This window comes from Borostomias antarcticus (genome assembly GCF_949987555.1).
Source record: "Borostomias antarcticus genome assembly, chromosome: 21".
Taxonomy (NCBI): Eukaryota; Metazoa; Chordata; class Actinopteri; order Stomiiformes; family Stomiidae; genus Borostomias; species Borostomias antarcticus.
The window spans coordinates 1470617-1484222 of record NC_140254.1 but is presented as its reverse complement, the minus strand read 5'-3'; the positions used below and the strand labels follow the sequence as shown (position 1 = coordinate 1484222).

The 13606-nt window shown below is 43.3% G+C and overlaps 2 protein-coding genes across 2 annotated transcripts; both read left to right on the top strand.

Moving 5' to 3' along the window:
* The first annotated feature begins 378 nt into the window (after window positions 1-378).
* ssr2 (signal sequence receptor, beta) lies at window positions 379-3135 on the top strand. The gene is made up of 6 exons (XM_084455298.1): window positions 379-398; window positions 1310-1467; window positions 1668-1766; window positions 1966-2074; window positions 2174-2251; window positions 2377-3135. Exons 2-6 carry the CDS (start codon window positions 1310-1312, stop codon window positions 2485-2487), a joined length of 555 nt encoding a protein of 184 aa, XP_084311424.1. The 5' UTR covers window positions 379-398; the 3' UTR covers window positions 2488-3135.
* Window positions 3136-10534: 7399 nt separating this feature from the next.
* LOC311323219 (collagenase 3-like) lies at window positions 10535-11815 on the top strand (the record flags this gene model as incomplete). Its single annotated transcript, XM_084455409.1, has 1 exon — window positions 10535-11815. One exon carries the CDS (start codon window positions 10535-10537, stop codon window positions 11813-11815), a length of 1281 nt encoding a protein of 426 aa, XP_084311535.1.
* Between the last annotated feature and the right edge of the window lie 1791 nt (window positions 11816-13606).

Here is a 13606-nt window from a genome sequence, read left to right as displayed (position 1 = left end):
GCCTTGAATCTGCCTAACGAATAATGGTTATGTGAAATATTTTTGTCCAACGTTCAAGTCCTGTCAGTATTTCTTGTGTTTCCATCCTCAAAACAAATACTAATCAAGTTCATAGTCAACTACAGTGAAATATCAATTATATGAATGAGGCTATATGGGCTAAAGATTTTTGCTTCACCCACAATCTGGGTGATGGGAGTGGTGAGAGGACTCACCCTACTGTTAATGCCACGTCATTGCAGGCAGTAACCGATGAAACAGCCGCATCACTAGGGGCGCCATAGTAAAATGCCTCCAGACTTTGGTCGGGCTGCTTTCTCTGACGTCGCTCTAGTACGGCTGAAAGTTCTGCGCATGCGTATGAATCTTCCTTACTGATTTGTGACACGAAGAGGAAGGTAGGCTCTCTTGATGTGTTTTGGTTCCTCGCTGTATTTTTGTGTTTCTTATTCCAATGTTATCTATCAGACAAGAAGCTAATTAATCGAGATGTAACGCAGTGATGGGGATACGCGGATGACTTTGAAAGGCCATGTTTTGCCAGCTATGCTTGAGTCAGTCCATACTACCGCTAACTAGCTGCCAGCCAAAAGTACACGTAAGCGTAAGAGTCTCCATTGATTGCATTGGAGACAAGACTGCTGGCAGCATCTCATTTAGCTCAGCTAATAACAATGTATAGTTCTTTCGTCATCATAGTATATTATATGTATTTTGAGATATCGCTATTCCGCTAGCTAGTTTGAAGGTAACTTAGCCTAGTAAGGCTAGCTGGCTAAATGTACACGTACTCAAAGCCCAGTGTTGTCAGGGACTTGTCTGTGCTTTCTGTGACTAACCAGTATTAAGTTGGCTTACTATACTATTCGAGCTAGCTATATCATTATGTAACCTAAACTATTATCCCGAGATGGCTAACTATCGAGCTTGTCATTATTGATCCTGCTCTTACACGTTACAAGACGAAGCTATCAGAATAACTGGTTAATCGTGATTCGTGGTATTTTGCTTGCTAGACATGCTATGATCCCTCATACTATCAGGCAGGGTCAGTTCTGTCCTTTGATCCTGGGTTCTTCGGGTACCAAGTGGTGACTCCTCCTTAACCATGAAACAGTAGCTAGTCAAGTTGCCTTCAGTAGTAAGTAGTAGCAATTGTAGGAGTCTTGAATCAAAGATGGTAAATGGACTGCTCTTATATAGCACTTAAAGATCCGTACACAAGCTTTTGCTGTATTGCAGCTTGCTTTGAAATGTATGTTTGTTATGTATTTTTGTTTAATCACTCCATCCTCTTTTACCCTGGCAGATGAGGGCACTGTGTGTACTTGCTCTGCTGGCACTGCTAGGCCTGGGGACCGGAGAGGAGGGAGCTCGTTTGCTGGCCTCCAAGGCCCTGCTGAACCGCTACGCTGTGGAGGGCCGCGATCTCACACTGCAGTACAACATCTACAATGTTGGAACCAGGTACTTTATCCATCCCCGTGTCTGTGTCTCTTCTGAAGCTGCTAGTCTTTATTTTCTGGATCTCACTTGTTCAAAATACTTCTCATTTTAACAATGGGCCCTAATGAAGTTGTAAGTCCTCAAATGCTTTAGTATTTCTTCTAACGTGATATCTAGCATACTTTATGACCAGTACTCATTTCACACCTCCCTTCAAACAGCGCCGCCCTGGAGGTTGAGCTGTCTGATGACTCCTTCCCCCCTGAAGACTTTGGCATCGTCTCAGGAATGCTGAACGTGAAATGGGATCGGATCGCTCCGTATCCTTGACGTGATGTGGTTCCTCAGCGGTTGTTCTCAGCGGTTATCCTATTGTTGTTGCCCTTTTTTCTTTTTTCTAGAAACCTCAATGTTTCATTGAAGTCAAGTTGACTCCATCTTGATTGCAAGGTCATCTCTGCATTTTCAGCCTTGTTTTTTTGTCTCTTGGTTTGTTCACCTTAACCCTTGCTCTCCCAGTGCCAGCAATGTCTCTCATACTGTGGTGTTGCGCCCCCTGAAGGCCGGATACTTCAACTTCACCTCTGCCTCTATCAGCTATCTGGCTCAGGAGGGCAGCCAGGTCGTGGTAAAGAAGAGAACATAATCCATACAGACTAAAATGTGCATTAGAATTCAGCTCGGCCAGAGAAGCAGATCCCTCAATCGCGCTCTCCTCTTATTGCAGGTTGGCTACACCAGTGCCCCTGGACAGGGCGGGATCTTGGCTCAGAGGGAGTTTGACCGGCGGTTCTCCCCCCACTATGTAAGTGGCCCAGTCGAAAGGGCTTTGTCGGTCTCATCTACCATCACCTGTTCTGACCTCACTATATCTTCCATCCGTTGTCTTTCTCTCACTCTCTCTCTCTCTTTCTTTCTCTCTTTCATTAGCTGGACTGGGCAGCCTTTGGTGTGATGACTCTCCCCTCCATCGGCATCCCCCTGCTCCTCTGGTACTCCAGCAAAAGGAAATATGACTCACCCAAGAACAAGAAAAACTAAAGACTGGCCACCGGCAGCATAGTGCTTGGGGGACGGGCTGGGGAGCTCGGGGTCAGAGTTCAAGGCTATAAGCTCAAGAGCAATGGGGAATTTTTTTGAATATCTTAATTACCCATATTGGGGTAAAATAATACACACAAACACATACTATGGTTGTGATCAGGGAAGAGTCACTTCCCTGTGTTTGATTAGGGATGAACAGTTGAGAGCTTTGTGGACTAAAGCAGTATACTCTTTCTAACATGACTCTTTTGTTGCCGGAAGAGTAATGTAATGTTAGCATTCCAACCCTCGCTACCTAGGTACCACTGTAACTATTGGACAGTGTGGGCAATATAGCAGTGGTTCCACCTTGCCAATAAGAAAGGGTGATTCCTGATTGCCTGACCTTTTTCAAGATCTAGAGGTGTACCAAGCAAGTATTGGTGTTGGCATAGGGTATTCCATCCACTGCATACACACAGAGTAAAGTCCAAGTCAGACTGCAGCCACAATGCAGTAGTAACATTACAGGCTGTCTTTTTGTTTTTGTTTATTTGTAATTAACTTGTTTGAAACCCTCAAGGTAATTTGTAAGGAAGATGTTGATGGCTGATCTGGTTTGGGTGGAACTGGTTTAGGAAATAAACAAGTTGGGTTTTTAATGAAGTTGTGAGATTTGTTTATTTGGCCTACAGCGTTATAATTTTTCTTCTCATGGTTTTATGCTTTTGTGTAGAAAGTGAAACATAATTAGTAGAGCTATCAATTTGACACATTAGATGAATTATTTATGCAAAACATAACACATAAAAAGTTCTCAAATTAATTGGAAACAATGTATTACAGTTTTGCCCAGTGGACCCCGTAGGCTACAGAGAGCAGGCAGCACAGAATACGTAGGCTAACCCCTTGGCTCCACTGCGCCGTCAGCGTCAACATTCTACCGTCAAAAATGAAGAAATGAACCTCTGCGATTCTCTCACGTCGACCGCAGGCATCAGACGGCTACAGGGCAGTGGAGTCACTGTCATTAATTACAATGGATTCATTTCCTTAGCGTCTGATAGCTGATGGTTGACGCTGACGCTAATGGACCCAGTGGAGCCAAGCCGTAAGTCTACCTCAGACAAGTTGACAAACTTGGTCGCAAAATGAATTGCTATGGACTGCAGGTCAATTGCTATGGTAGAAGACAAAAGGCTTAATGCAAGCGTTGCAATACATCCTCCAGTGCAATTACAAGCCACCATCAGGAGGCACAATAGTTTCGAAAATCTACGGAGGTATTGGCGCAAGCTAAATATATTGCTAAGATTGATAGCCTCACAGATAACAAAATATTTAAATAATTTAATAAAACAATATATTGACTTCTAAAGCCACCTTTTGTAAAGTCTGTTCAATGCTTTACGCGTCTGCCACAATAATGTAGTCTTAATTGAAATATCTTCATGTGGGGTCTTTTCCCAGTAAAAAAAATTACTTATGCGATTAATTGCAATTAGGCTACATTAATCATGTAATTTAAAAATGTTTTTGATTGATTGACAGCCCTAATAGGCAAATTCGTTGATAAGGTTTAAAGCAGGTCTCATTCAGCAACTGAGAAGCAAAGGAATAGCAGAGCATTTCAGAACATCATGCCTTCCCAACTCAAATGAATCATTAATTAAGTTCATCAAAGAAGTGCTGATCACGTTATCAGGTCTAATCAATCCGGTTGTACACAAATCTTATAGAATACGTTTTTTGGGGTTGGGTGGCGGCAGAGGTGGTCTTGATGAGGCGATGGGCATATCAGAGATCTGAGCATAGATACTGGTGCCCATGTCTGCGGTTGAAGGCAGCTCTGAAGGAGTAGGCCAAGAAGTCTCATGTCGTGATGGGGAGGACAGCAGGAGGGGCTCACCACTTCGCTGGAAATCAAAGTCAAACGTGTCTCAAAAAATACAGAAGTGAGATACATTGTGTATTTAACAAAACATCCAGGCCTGCTAAACTCACTTTTTTTCAGAATAGCCTATGAACTCACCATATACAGTAGGACCCCACTCATCCGAACTTCAGAGATCCGAACCTCCCGGTCTACCGGACAGGCTTAAAAAACGTTTTTTATTTGATTTTTTGCCTGCTATCTGGTTACTGGTGGGATTTTCATTGCAGTACTGTACCCTACTGTGAATAAAAACAGAACTGTATGTAGACCTACATGTTGCCTGTAGGCTGTAGCCTACTGTCACGTTTAATTTATTTGTTACTTTAATGTCGAGCGCAAAACGCAAACGAGTCTGCTGCGCGAGAGCTGCATTCCTTGGCAGCCAGAAAGCGCGTCAGCAACCTGAAGCAGAGGAGCAACGAGTCATTTTTCGTTCCCAGTTAATGGACTTCAGGAACACAGACGTGTTGTGGGCATGTGGATTAGCCTACTAGACCTACTGTATTTGTTAAATAATAGCCTACAGCCTAGGCCACGTTAGCGTACATCGGTTGTTTTAGAGACTTTCTTTTAGGCTACAATAGCCTATGACACGACAACTTGTCTGTCATTTCATTTATTTATTTATTGATTATCATTCGCTCTAATCTTTCTAATGTAGGGTTGTTTTTAGGCTATACCATTTTGTTATGTGAATACAGTAGCCTATGCAGCGTACGCCTCATTTGAGAATAAAGTACTGTATTTGATCAAAGCACGCACTCAAGTGGACATTCGTTTATTTGTATTATAGGCTAGGTCTATTATAGGCTAGGATATATGAGTTTACTTGGCTATTTGATTGCAATTTTGATGCATTTTCACAAGTAATTAAGGGTATTTATCGGTCTATGAGTCTATATGAAACAACCACTTATTGAATTTGGTGCATTTTAACATAAGTTTCAGTCATCCGGACATTTCAGAGATACGAACGACCTTCGGTCCCGTTGGGTTCGGATAAGTGGGGTCCTACTGTACTCTTATCTACAGTATCCATCTATCTCTATGTTGTGCTGTACCTGCATAGCTGTGTCTGGTCGAGGTTGTATGTGTATTGCTCTGGATGGTGGGGGTCTGGAGGGCAGGTTGGGGGCTGCCCTGCCTGTCGGAGGAATGTGACCAGGGCTCTCTCTCGTCCTGTTAATATTCACCTCTGAGTAGAGGTGATGCTCTGAGCCTGTGGAGAAGAAAGTCAGTGGTCAGTGCGGCTTTATTAACCTGACGCCCCAGATGGTTTGCTTCACATAATCATTGGAAACTGGAAAAGGTCAGGTACTTTCAAAAATACTTGGCAGGTGATTGGATGAACCATCTGAAAAGGTCTTTTCACAACTCCTCACTGTCATAAACCCACCCAGCATAGCAGAACCAACGCTGAATGGCGAGATCATTTTCTGAGCTGGCCCAAACGGATCTCTATGGAGAGTGTCCAGAGTGTCCTTTATAGGGGTTGGCCGTGATTCATTTTACGATATGGACCTGTTTGTTGATTTACCATAAAGTTTTTATATTAATTAACTGGTTTGCCTTAACCTCCTTGAGAAGAAGCACCTTGTGTCTCTGCCTCTCACCTCAAGGATATCGATTACAGGTACCATGTACAATGAGATGCTCACATGAGACCTTCTCAATCAAGGAATTAAATAACAAGGAATTAAATAAAACAAGTACAACAGTAAAAAAATTCAAAAGCACCTGCACTTGGCTGAGCATCCTGCCAACGGCCCACAGCATAGAAGTCAATTTGTTCATTAGACTCTTGGCGTCTGCCAAGGAGAGGGGTCTCCTCGTAGGTGTGCAGGGGCTCCAGCCTCCAGGAGCTTGGGTCCCCAGCAGAACCACGACGTGTTATTGGAGTAGTGGGAGCTATCGCCCCCTGGAGGTCTGGGTGGATGTTGATATTAATGTAGGGAGACTCTGCTGTCTTGGAAACCACTCTAGGGGGTTTGTTGACTTTGGCATATTGCACATCAGTGGAGTCCTGTCCTCCACAAGCACCTGGGAAGCTTATGTCAGATTGTGGGTTTAAGTTTGGAACCTGAGGGGCGGCAATAATGCATCAGTTGTAGCTTATAGTTTTGATAAAAACTCATGCATTTATGTAGACATGTAAGGTAAGAAAATGTACTCCTCACCTCCAAACTAGAGGATGCAATGAGTTCCCCTCTCTGGTTTCTAGGTAGAGACCGTGACTTCTTCAGTGCTTTCTTCACTACAGCATACTCTGCTGTGGCATCTTTGTCTGTGTGAGCAGAGCTGGTCGGGGAGGGGGGCTCAGTTTCAGATGCTGAGGGTTCGGGTAAAGACGGTACATCGTTCTCCTTGTGGTCTCCACAGGCGTTCCTAGTTGCTTCTGCTGCGTCTCCTCCACTCTCATTCTGCACCTGTAGTTCAATCGTTCTCTCACTTACTCCACTGGACTGGGAGAGAAAGAGGGCGAGAGAGAGAGAGAGTCAATTGCAGTTATTACTCAATTATTATCTGCATAGCAGATCTTGATGAATAGTGGAAGAATCCAAATCGTAATCTTCCAAAGTTAATGGATACGCACCTCATCGCAAGGCGTGGTGAGCATCTCATCAAAGGGCCCTACTGGATTCTGGGTGTAGTAGCTGACCAACTCCTGCAGGGTGACATGGCGGCTCGCCTCTCCAGCGATGAGATAAAGGCCGTCTCCACCGTCGGCCTCGCCCGCCTCCTGTTCGATGATGAAATGGCGACACCTGTCTTTTCCTCTGAGAGAGAAAGAGGAGAGTGTGTGTGGCGGGGAGGGAGGGGGTTGGGGCTTGGGGCGAAATATTATCATCATATGAGTACAAAGAGTCTTTGTGTTCACCTGTATGACAGAACAAAACCAATCTTTGACTCGCTGAGCCTTAGCAGGAAACAGCCTTGGCGTTTGTCCTTGAGAAGGTCTTCTGCCTCCCTGTTCAAGCAATGCAGACAGAGGCAGCAATGGAGTTTGGCATTAAATAGGTTACAATGACAATAATAGGTTATTCTAAAACATAAAGGGGGCAATTTACTTATACTCAATTGAAATTCTAAAATTCAGCTCTATAACTGAAAATAGGCAAATGGTTACATTTAATAAAAGCCCAACATGGATTATAGGCTACTGTGTGTGTTAACTTAAACTCATGATGTTTTTCTGTTCCACCATGACTGTGTCATATCCTTCTGGGCGCCAACTTAGTAGTTCCAAAATAGAAGTAGTTTTCTGCTTTCTTCCATTTGTCTACAGTACTGTAGTAGCGTGCTCAGGTTACTTCCTTTTTAGTCTGTGTTGTTTTTTCTTTAGTCTTCTATTGGTGTTCAACAGTGCACCTGCACTTGTTTCACTCTGTGATAAGTGTGTGTGTGTGTGTGTCTGTGTGTGTGTGTGTGTGTGTGTGTGTGTGTGTGTGTGTGTGTGTGTGTGTGCGTGTGTCACACTGTGTGATCTGTTTCCCCATATGTGTATGTAGACACCTGACATCTTTTGTGAGTGACGTATGTGCACGTGCATATCAAATGTGTGATTGCATCATGGATGTATTGGATTGCATGCACAGTAATCATAGCACAACGACATTTTATACTCATTGCTTTTCAACCCTCATTTCATCATGTATCCAGACTTTCTCTAAGAGGAGTGACCCAGCACAACTATAGGACCGTCGTCCTGACCCTACCTCCGTGTGGCGAATCCATGGAGCCAGCATGGGAGGCGTTGTCCAGGCTGCCGCAGATGGGGGAGCTGGCTCCTCTCGAACCACAGCAGGGTCTGGGCCCTCAGAGACGGGGACAACGGCTCCATGAGTCCGGCACTGCCCAGGGTCAATGCAGGGGAAAGCCTCTTTACAACAGCCTGTGAGTGGACAGGAGGGGGCGGAAGGAGGGAAGAGAGAAAGGGATGGGTGCAATGGAGTGTGAGAGAAGGAGAGAGAGAATGAAAACATGACACAGAGGTAGGATTTTTATAGTAGTGTGGAGATATTATACAGTATGTCTTTGACATCAGAACATACTGTAAGCCAGACGGTTCACTAACAGAGAACCTTGCCAGGTTTCTGTTCTCAGTGTTTGTACCCCACTGTGTAGAAGCCATCAAATTGACATTTTGATTGAGCTAGTTACAGGAAGTTGTGGGCTTCTTAGCATGCTAAAACCACAGCACGCTATGTGGCTTTATAATGTTAGATGTTGTTACTGGCAGTTTTAGACATGACATTGTGACAGAGTGCAGTCAGCTACAACTTAATGCACTTCCAAAAATGCACTTATACTTTACAATGAGCAAGAAAAGAACACTCAAAAAACTCTAAACAAATGGTTGTGTTAAAGAAAAACTAACTAAAAACAAATGCCTTTTGCAAGCTGTGATAAGAAGCAGAAAATGTCAAGGGGTTAAGTCTTATGTCATGTGACCCAAAAAAGGGAAAGATTTTTAAAGATATTTTCTGATGAGCTGGGTTTTGACCTATTTCTTGACTTCTGTACTGTGATGTTCCCCCATATTTAAATACAAACACTGATGCTGTACAGTATATTTGCAGTGGAAAGAAATGTAGATATTTTATGGTAGTATGTATGGTGGCCCCAATGCTACATGGGTAAATTATATGGTAATTGTCATAATAGTGTATACTCTGAATTATGTCAAGTTCGTCTGAATCGTATTATATAAAATGCTTTATCCAGCAACAGTGGGAAATTAGATTCAAGTTGCTTTGAAAAGCCACATAAAGACTTTTGTTACTCAGTTGCCACATACAAATGAGGCATTCTCACAAGGCCAAGAGGCTACTTGTGTGACAGCTACGTATAAGGTGACAAACTTCTTCCGTCTTAATTTCTTTTAGGGAGAAGTTTCCAAAGTGATTCATTCATCAGACTGTTGGTGCAAGTTACACAGTACATGTGACTGACACAACTTTGTCAAATTAGTCAATTTTAAAACCATCTACTTTAGACTATCTACCTAAGATTTTGTTTAATTTAGTTCACATCTCTCCAGGGCCATATACTGTACTGTGCGGTAGTAGGACTTGTCCAGTCATGTCAGGGTTTGACTGAAGAGTCCTCAAGAAGCCTCTACCGTACCTCTGGCTATGTTTACCACCTACGGTATCTGTCTCTAAGAGCTGGGTTTGTACCTGATGTTGGCAGACTTGAAGATGTTGACTTTCTTGGAAGAAGTAATCTAACGTGTATGGAATCATATACAAGTTCATAGAGAATAATCTCAACGTCTGCTTAGGGGAAATCCGGGATGTTCCTCTCAATTTGTCCATCCAGATCAAACAGCTGACTTATTTCAAATTTACAGCATTGATATTATCAGTGATACAGAGGATGGGCTGGTTACTCAACATCATTTGGAATGATGAGTATATAGGATAAATCTCATGATTGCTAAGATGAGGAGGAACACATATTCTAGTGGAAGATATTTAAAACTATGGGAATATAGAATGTTTTAGTTTTTTTTTAATAATGCAAGTACTACTGCATTTGTTTAGACAGGACCCACAAGAACAACCATGCCTCAAAAAGACTTGACCCTACTTCTTTTCACTTACTGACCCTGCTGCATATCCTCCTCCCACGTCACTGCTGTTATCACATCCTCTCTCGCCCCCCTCCCCTCGGGCATGCTGGAATGTTGTGTTACACAACCACAGCGTCAGTGTTGTTGGGGCTTGCTTCATATCCTGTAAAAGGGATTCTGGTAATAGCTGGGAAATGACGAATGAATGAATCTTTTGTGCTGAGCTGGGCTGCTGTATATAAGCAGAGAAAGATGTTGGGTTTGTCAAACTGTCTTCTCTGCAGTAGGAGAAAGTTATGACTACAGTTATGGAGCGAGCAGCGGTTACCGCCCTAATAACTCTGGTGGCTTTGGTACTCTGTGATGCCGCCCCAACGACAAGCCCGAGAGAAGAAGTCATTTTGGAAGATGTAATCTTGAAAGATATAATCTTGCCTTCAGATGACCGTGCGAGAGCTGAAGCTTACCTATCGCAGTTCTACTACAATACTGAAGTAACCAACTCCAGCACCAGGGAGTTTAGGTTAGACTCATTTGATACAGCCTTAGAGAGTATGCAGGAGTTCTTCGGACTGGAAGTCACGGGCAAGCTTGACTCCAACACCCTGGAAGTGATGGCACAGCCCCGATGTGGGGTCACCGACGTGCTTCGCTATGGACACTTTGAGGGCAGGCCACGCTGGAGGCAGAAGGTGGTCACCTACAGGATAACCGAGTACACGTCAGACCTGAGCAGGAGGGAGGTGGACTCCACCATTGCCAACGCCTTCAAGCTCTACAGCGATGTTATCCCGCTGGACTTCAAGCAGATCTACAGCGGCACCGCAGACATTATGATCCTGTTCAAAGCCAGGTACCACGGGGACTTCTACCCCTTCGACGGACCTAACGGTGTCCTGGCCCACGCCAACTCCCCAGGACCAGGACAAGGTGGCGATACGCACTTTGACGAAGATGAACAGTGGACCCTTAGCCAGAGAGGAATCAACCTGCTGTTGGTGGCTGCCCATGAGTTTGGCCACGCTCTAGGATTGGACCACTCCCGCGATAGATCAGCTCTGATGTATCCCACCTATAAGTACGTGAATACGAGGGGATACAAGCTACCCTCGGATGACAGACGAGGAGTGCAGGCTTTATACGGAGTCCGGTCAACATCAGGTCAGCCCGACCCCAAACCTGACCCAAAACCAAACCCCAGACCAAAGCCCAGACCAAACCCTAAACCAGAACCCAGACCAGAACCCAGACCAGATCCTCCAAAGAGATGCAACCCAGACCTTGTTTTTGACGCTGCTACCGCCATCCGCAACGAGCTTTATTTCTTCAAAAACGGCTACTTCTGGAAAAAGAGCGGCTACTTCAATGGTGTCATGACGAAAAAAGTGAGTTCCACCTGGACTGGTATCAGCCGCGTCGATGCCTCGTATGAATACAAAGCTAAGGACATCGCTCTGCTCTTCGAAGGAAGGCGATACTGGGGCACCAGAGGCCTCACTGTTCTCTCAGGGTATCCCAAATCAATCTCCAACCTTGGCTTCCCCTCATACGTTGAGAAGATCGATGCAGCCGTTCATGTCCAGTCCACTGGAAGAACCCTCTTCTTTGCATTAAACTTATACTGGAGCTTCAACGAACAGACGGGGAAAATGGACCGCGGTTACCCAAAACAGATCTACCAAGACTTCCCCGGTATTGGTTACAGAGTGGACGCAGCTTTTGAAAACCACGGTTATCTGTATTTCTCAAATGGTGCCAGGCAAACAGAATACCACTACCCATCAAAGAGAGTGATACGCACTTTGTTGAACTATGCATGGTTGGACTGCTACTAAAGACACTTTGTCAAAAGGATTCAGTTGTAACCCGATATGTGTGAATATTATTTTTTTAATGTCATTGCACTGACCAAATATAAGGCATTATTCTATCAAACTAAGTCTCATTCCTACTTTATTTATATTGTTAAATACAAAATGTTTTAATTTACTATTTTTCGTACATCATCCATGAACACAATTTATTGGAGATAAATTGAAGTAGAAATAGAGTATGTAGTAAAATACAGTATTCAAAAATACAGTATGAAATGACCTTGTTCTCCTGGCCACTGGCTGACTTGGGCAACGGCTCCACTTGTTCCCGAGGAGTCCTGGGGACCTTCAAGCTCCGCCTGGGTTTGATTGGAGGAGTCTGGCGAATGGGAGGGTCGTGGGTAGCAAAACACTGCCATTGTGCAGGTTCAAAGAGGGGTTGGGTTGGCAGGGTGCTGTTTTGCTGTTCTCTTTGGATGTTTTCCACATCTGTAAACAAACACAATACTCAAATACACAATACTCTCTTCACTGGCCATGAAAAAAGGGATCGCTATTCGCATGAAAACTTTGACCTCAAACAGGGGTACACTGTATGCATCAGTGCTATTAGTAAAGACAATTTCTGGCCTGTTAACCTGAAGTTCAACTGCTATTGTTCCTAATTTCACACCTCATTCTGACAATCCAATGCTCCTTGCTGTTGATCATCGTTCATGAAGTAAAAGAATACAGTACCTGCTAATATTAAAATAACGATGTACAATTTGACAGCATTTTCACATATATAACAGAGCACATTTGAGAGGTTTGCATAACGGAGCTAGGGGGGAAAAACATTATTTTATTCTGTGCCTTCCACTTGGAACAAGCTGCAAAAAGATCTCAAACTAAAAGAGCTTGTTTAACTCACTTACTTTAAAGCCAGGATAAAAATCAAGGAAAAGAGCAAAATAGGAGACTGTAAACGCTCTGACCTGTAAATACACTTTCTTTTGTATGTGCTTAATCATTAAAGATCAATTAATTATGTCTGGTCACAATAAACTGGTCACAGCTGAGCAAATATGCATCAAAAGGTATCCTTAACATATAAACAAATATCCTTGAATCTTTGACTCCTTGAGCAAAACTAAGAAATGATGGTGCAGAGGAATCAACACAAATTCATGGAAATGCATTCTTTTAGAGGATGCAACAGCATAAATATCAAACTGTCAATTTAGACGGTCATATTTTTCATAGGCCTTTGCCTCTGGATCTTGTAATAACCCACTCTTTCTAGCTTCCCTTTATAATGTACAACTATGAATACATAATACCAAATCATTTGTGTTTATATTTGAGTCTGACCTTTTGAGCTTTGGTATTCAAAGTCCATGTTGATATTTGAAGGTCATCTGAACAAAGCTGCAGCAAAGTTTATTAGAAAATCTCTTTCCTCCGTGAGTTGATCAACTGTTTCTTTTTCTTCTCTCTCTCTCTCTCTCTGTGTGTGTGTGTGAGAGAGAGAGAGAGAGAGAGAGAGAGAGAGAGAGAGAGAGAGAGAGAAGACAGAAGCAGGAAGCAAGTCAAATGAAAAGCATGTCAGTGTCTTTTAGGGAGGCGTACACTGATATTGTACACTGTAGTAGCTAGTTAATTCTACTCAATAGTATTTTGTTGTGACGTGCACCACAAGAGATTATATACGGCACATTCTATTTGCCATTTATATCCAGTCTAATATAATTCAGATAAGATAAAACGTGTGCTTTATATGCGTAATATATATGGAACACAATAACTCAAGGCAAAGGGAGCATATTTCCT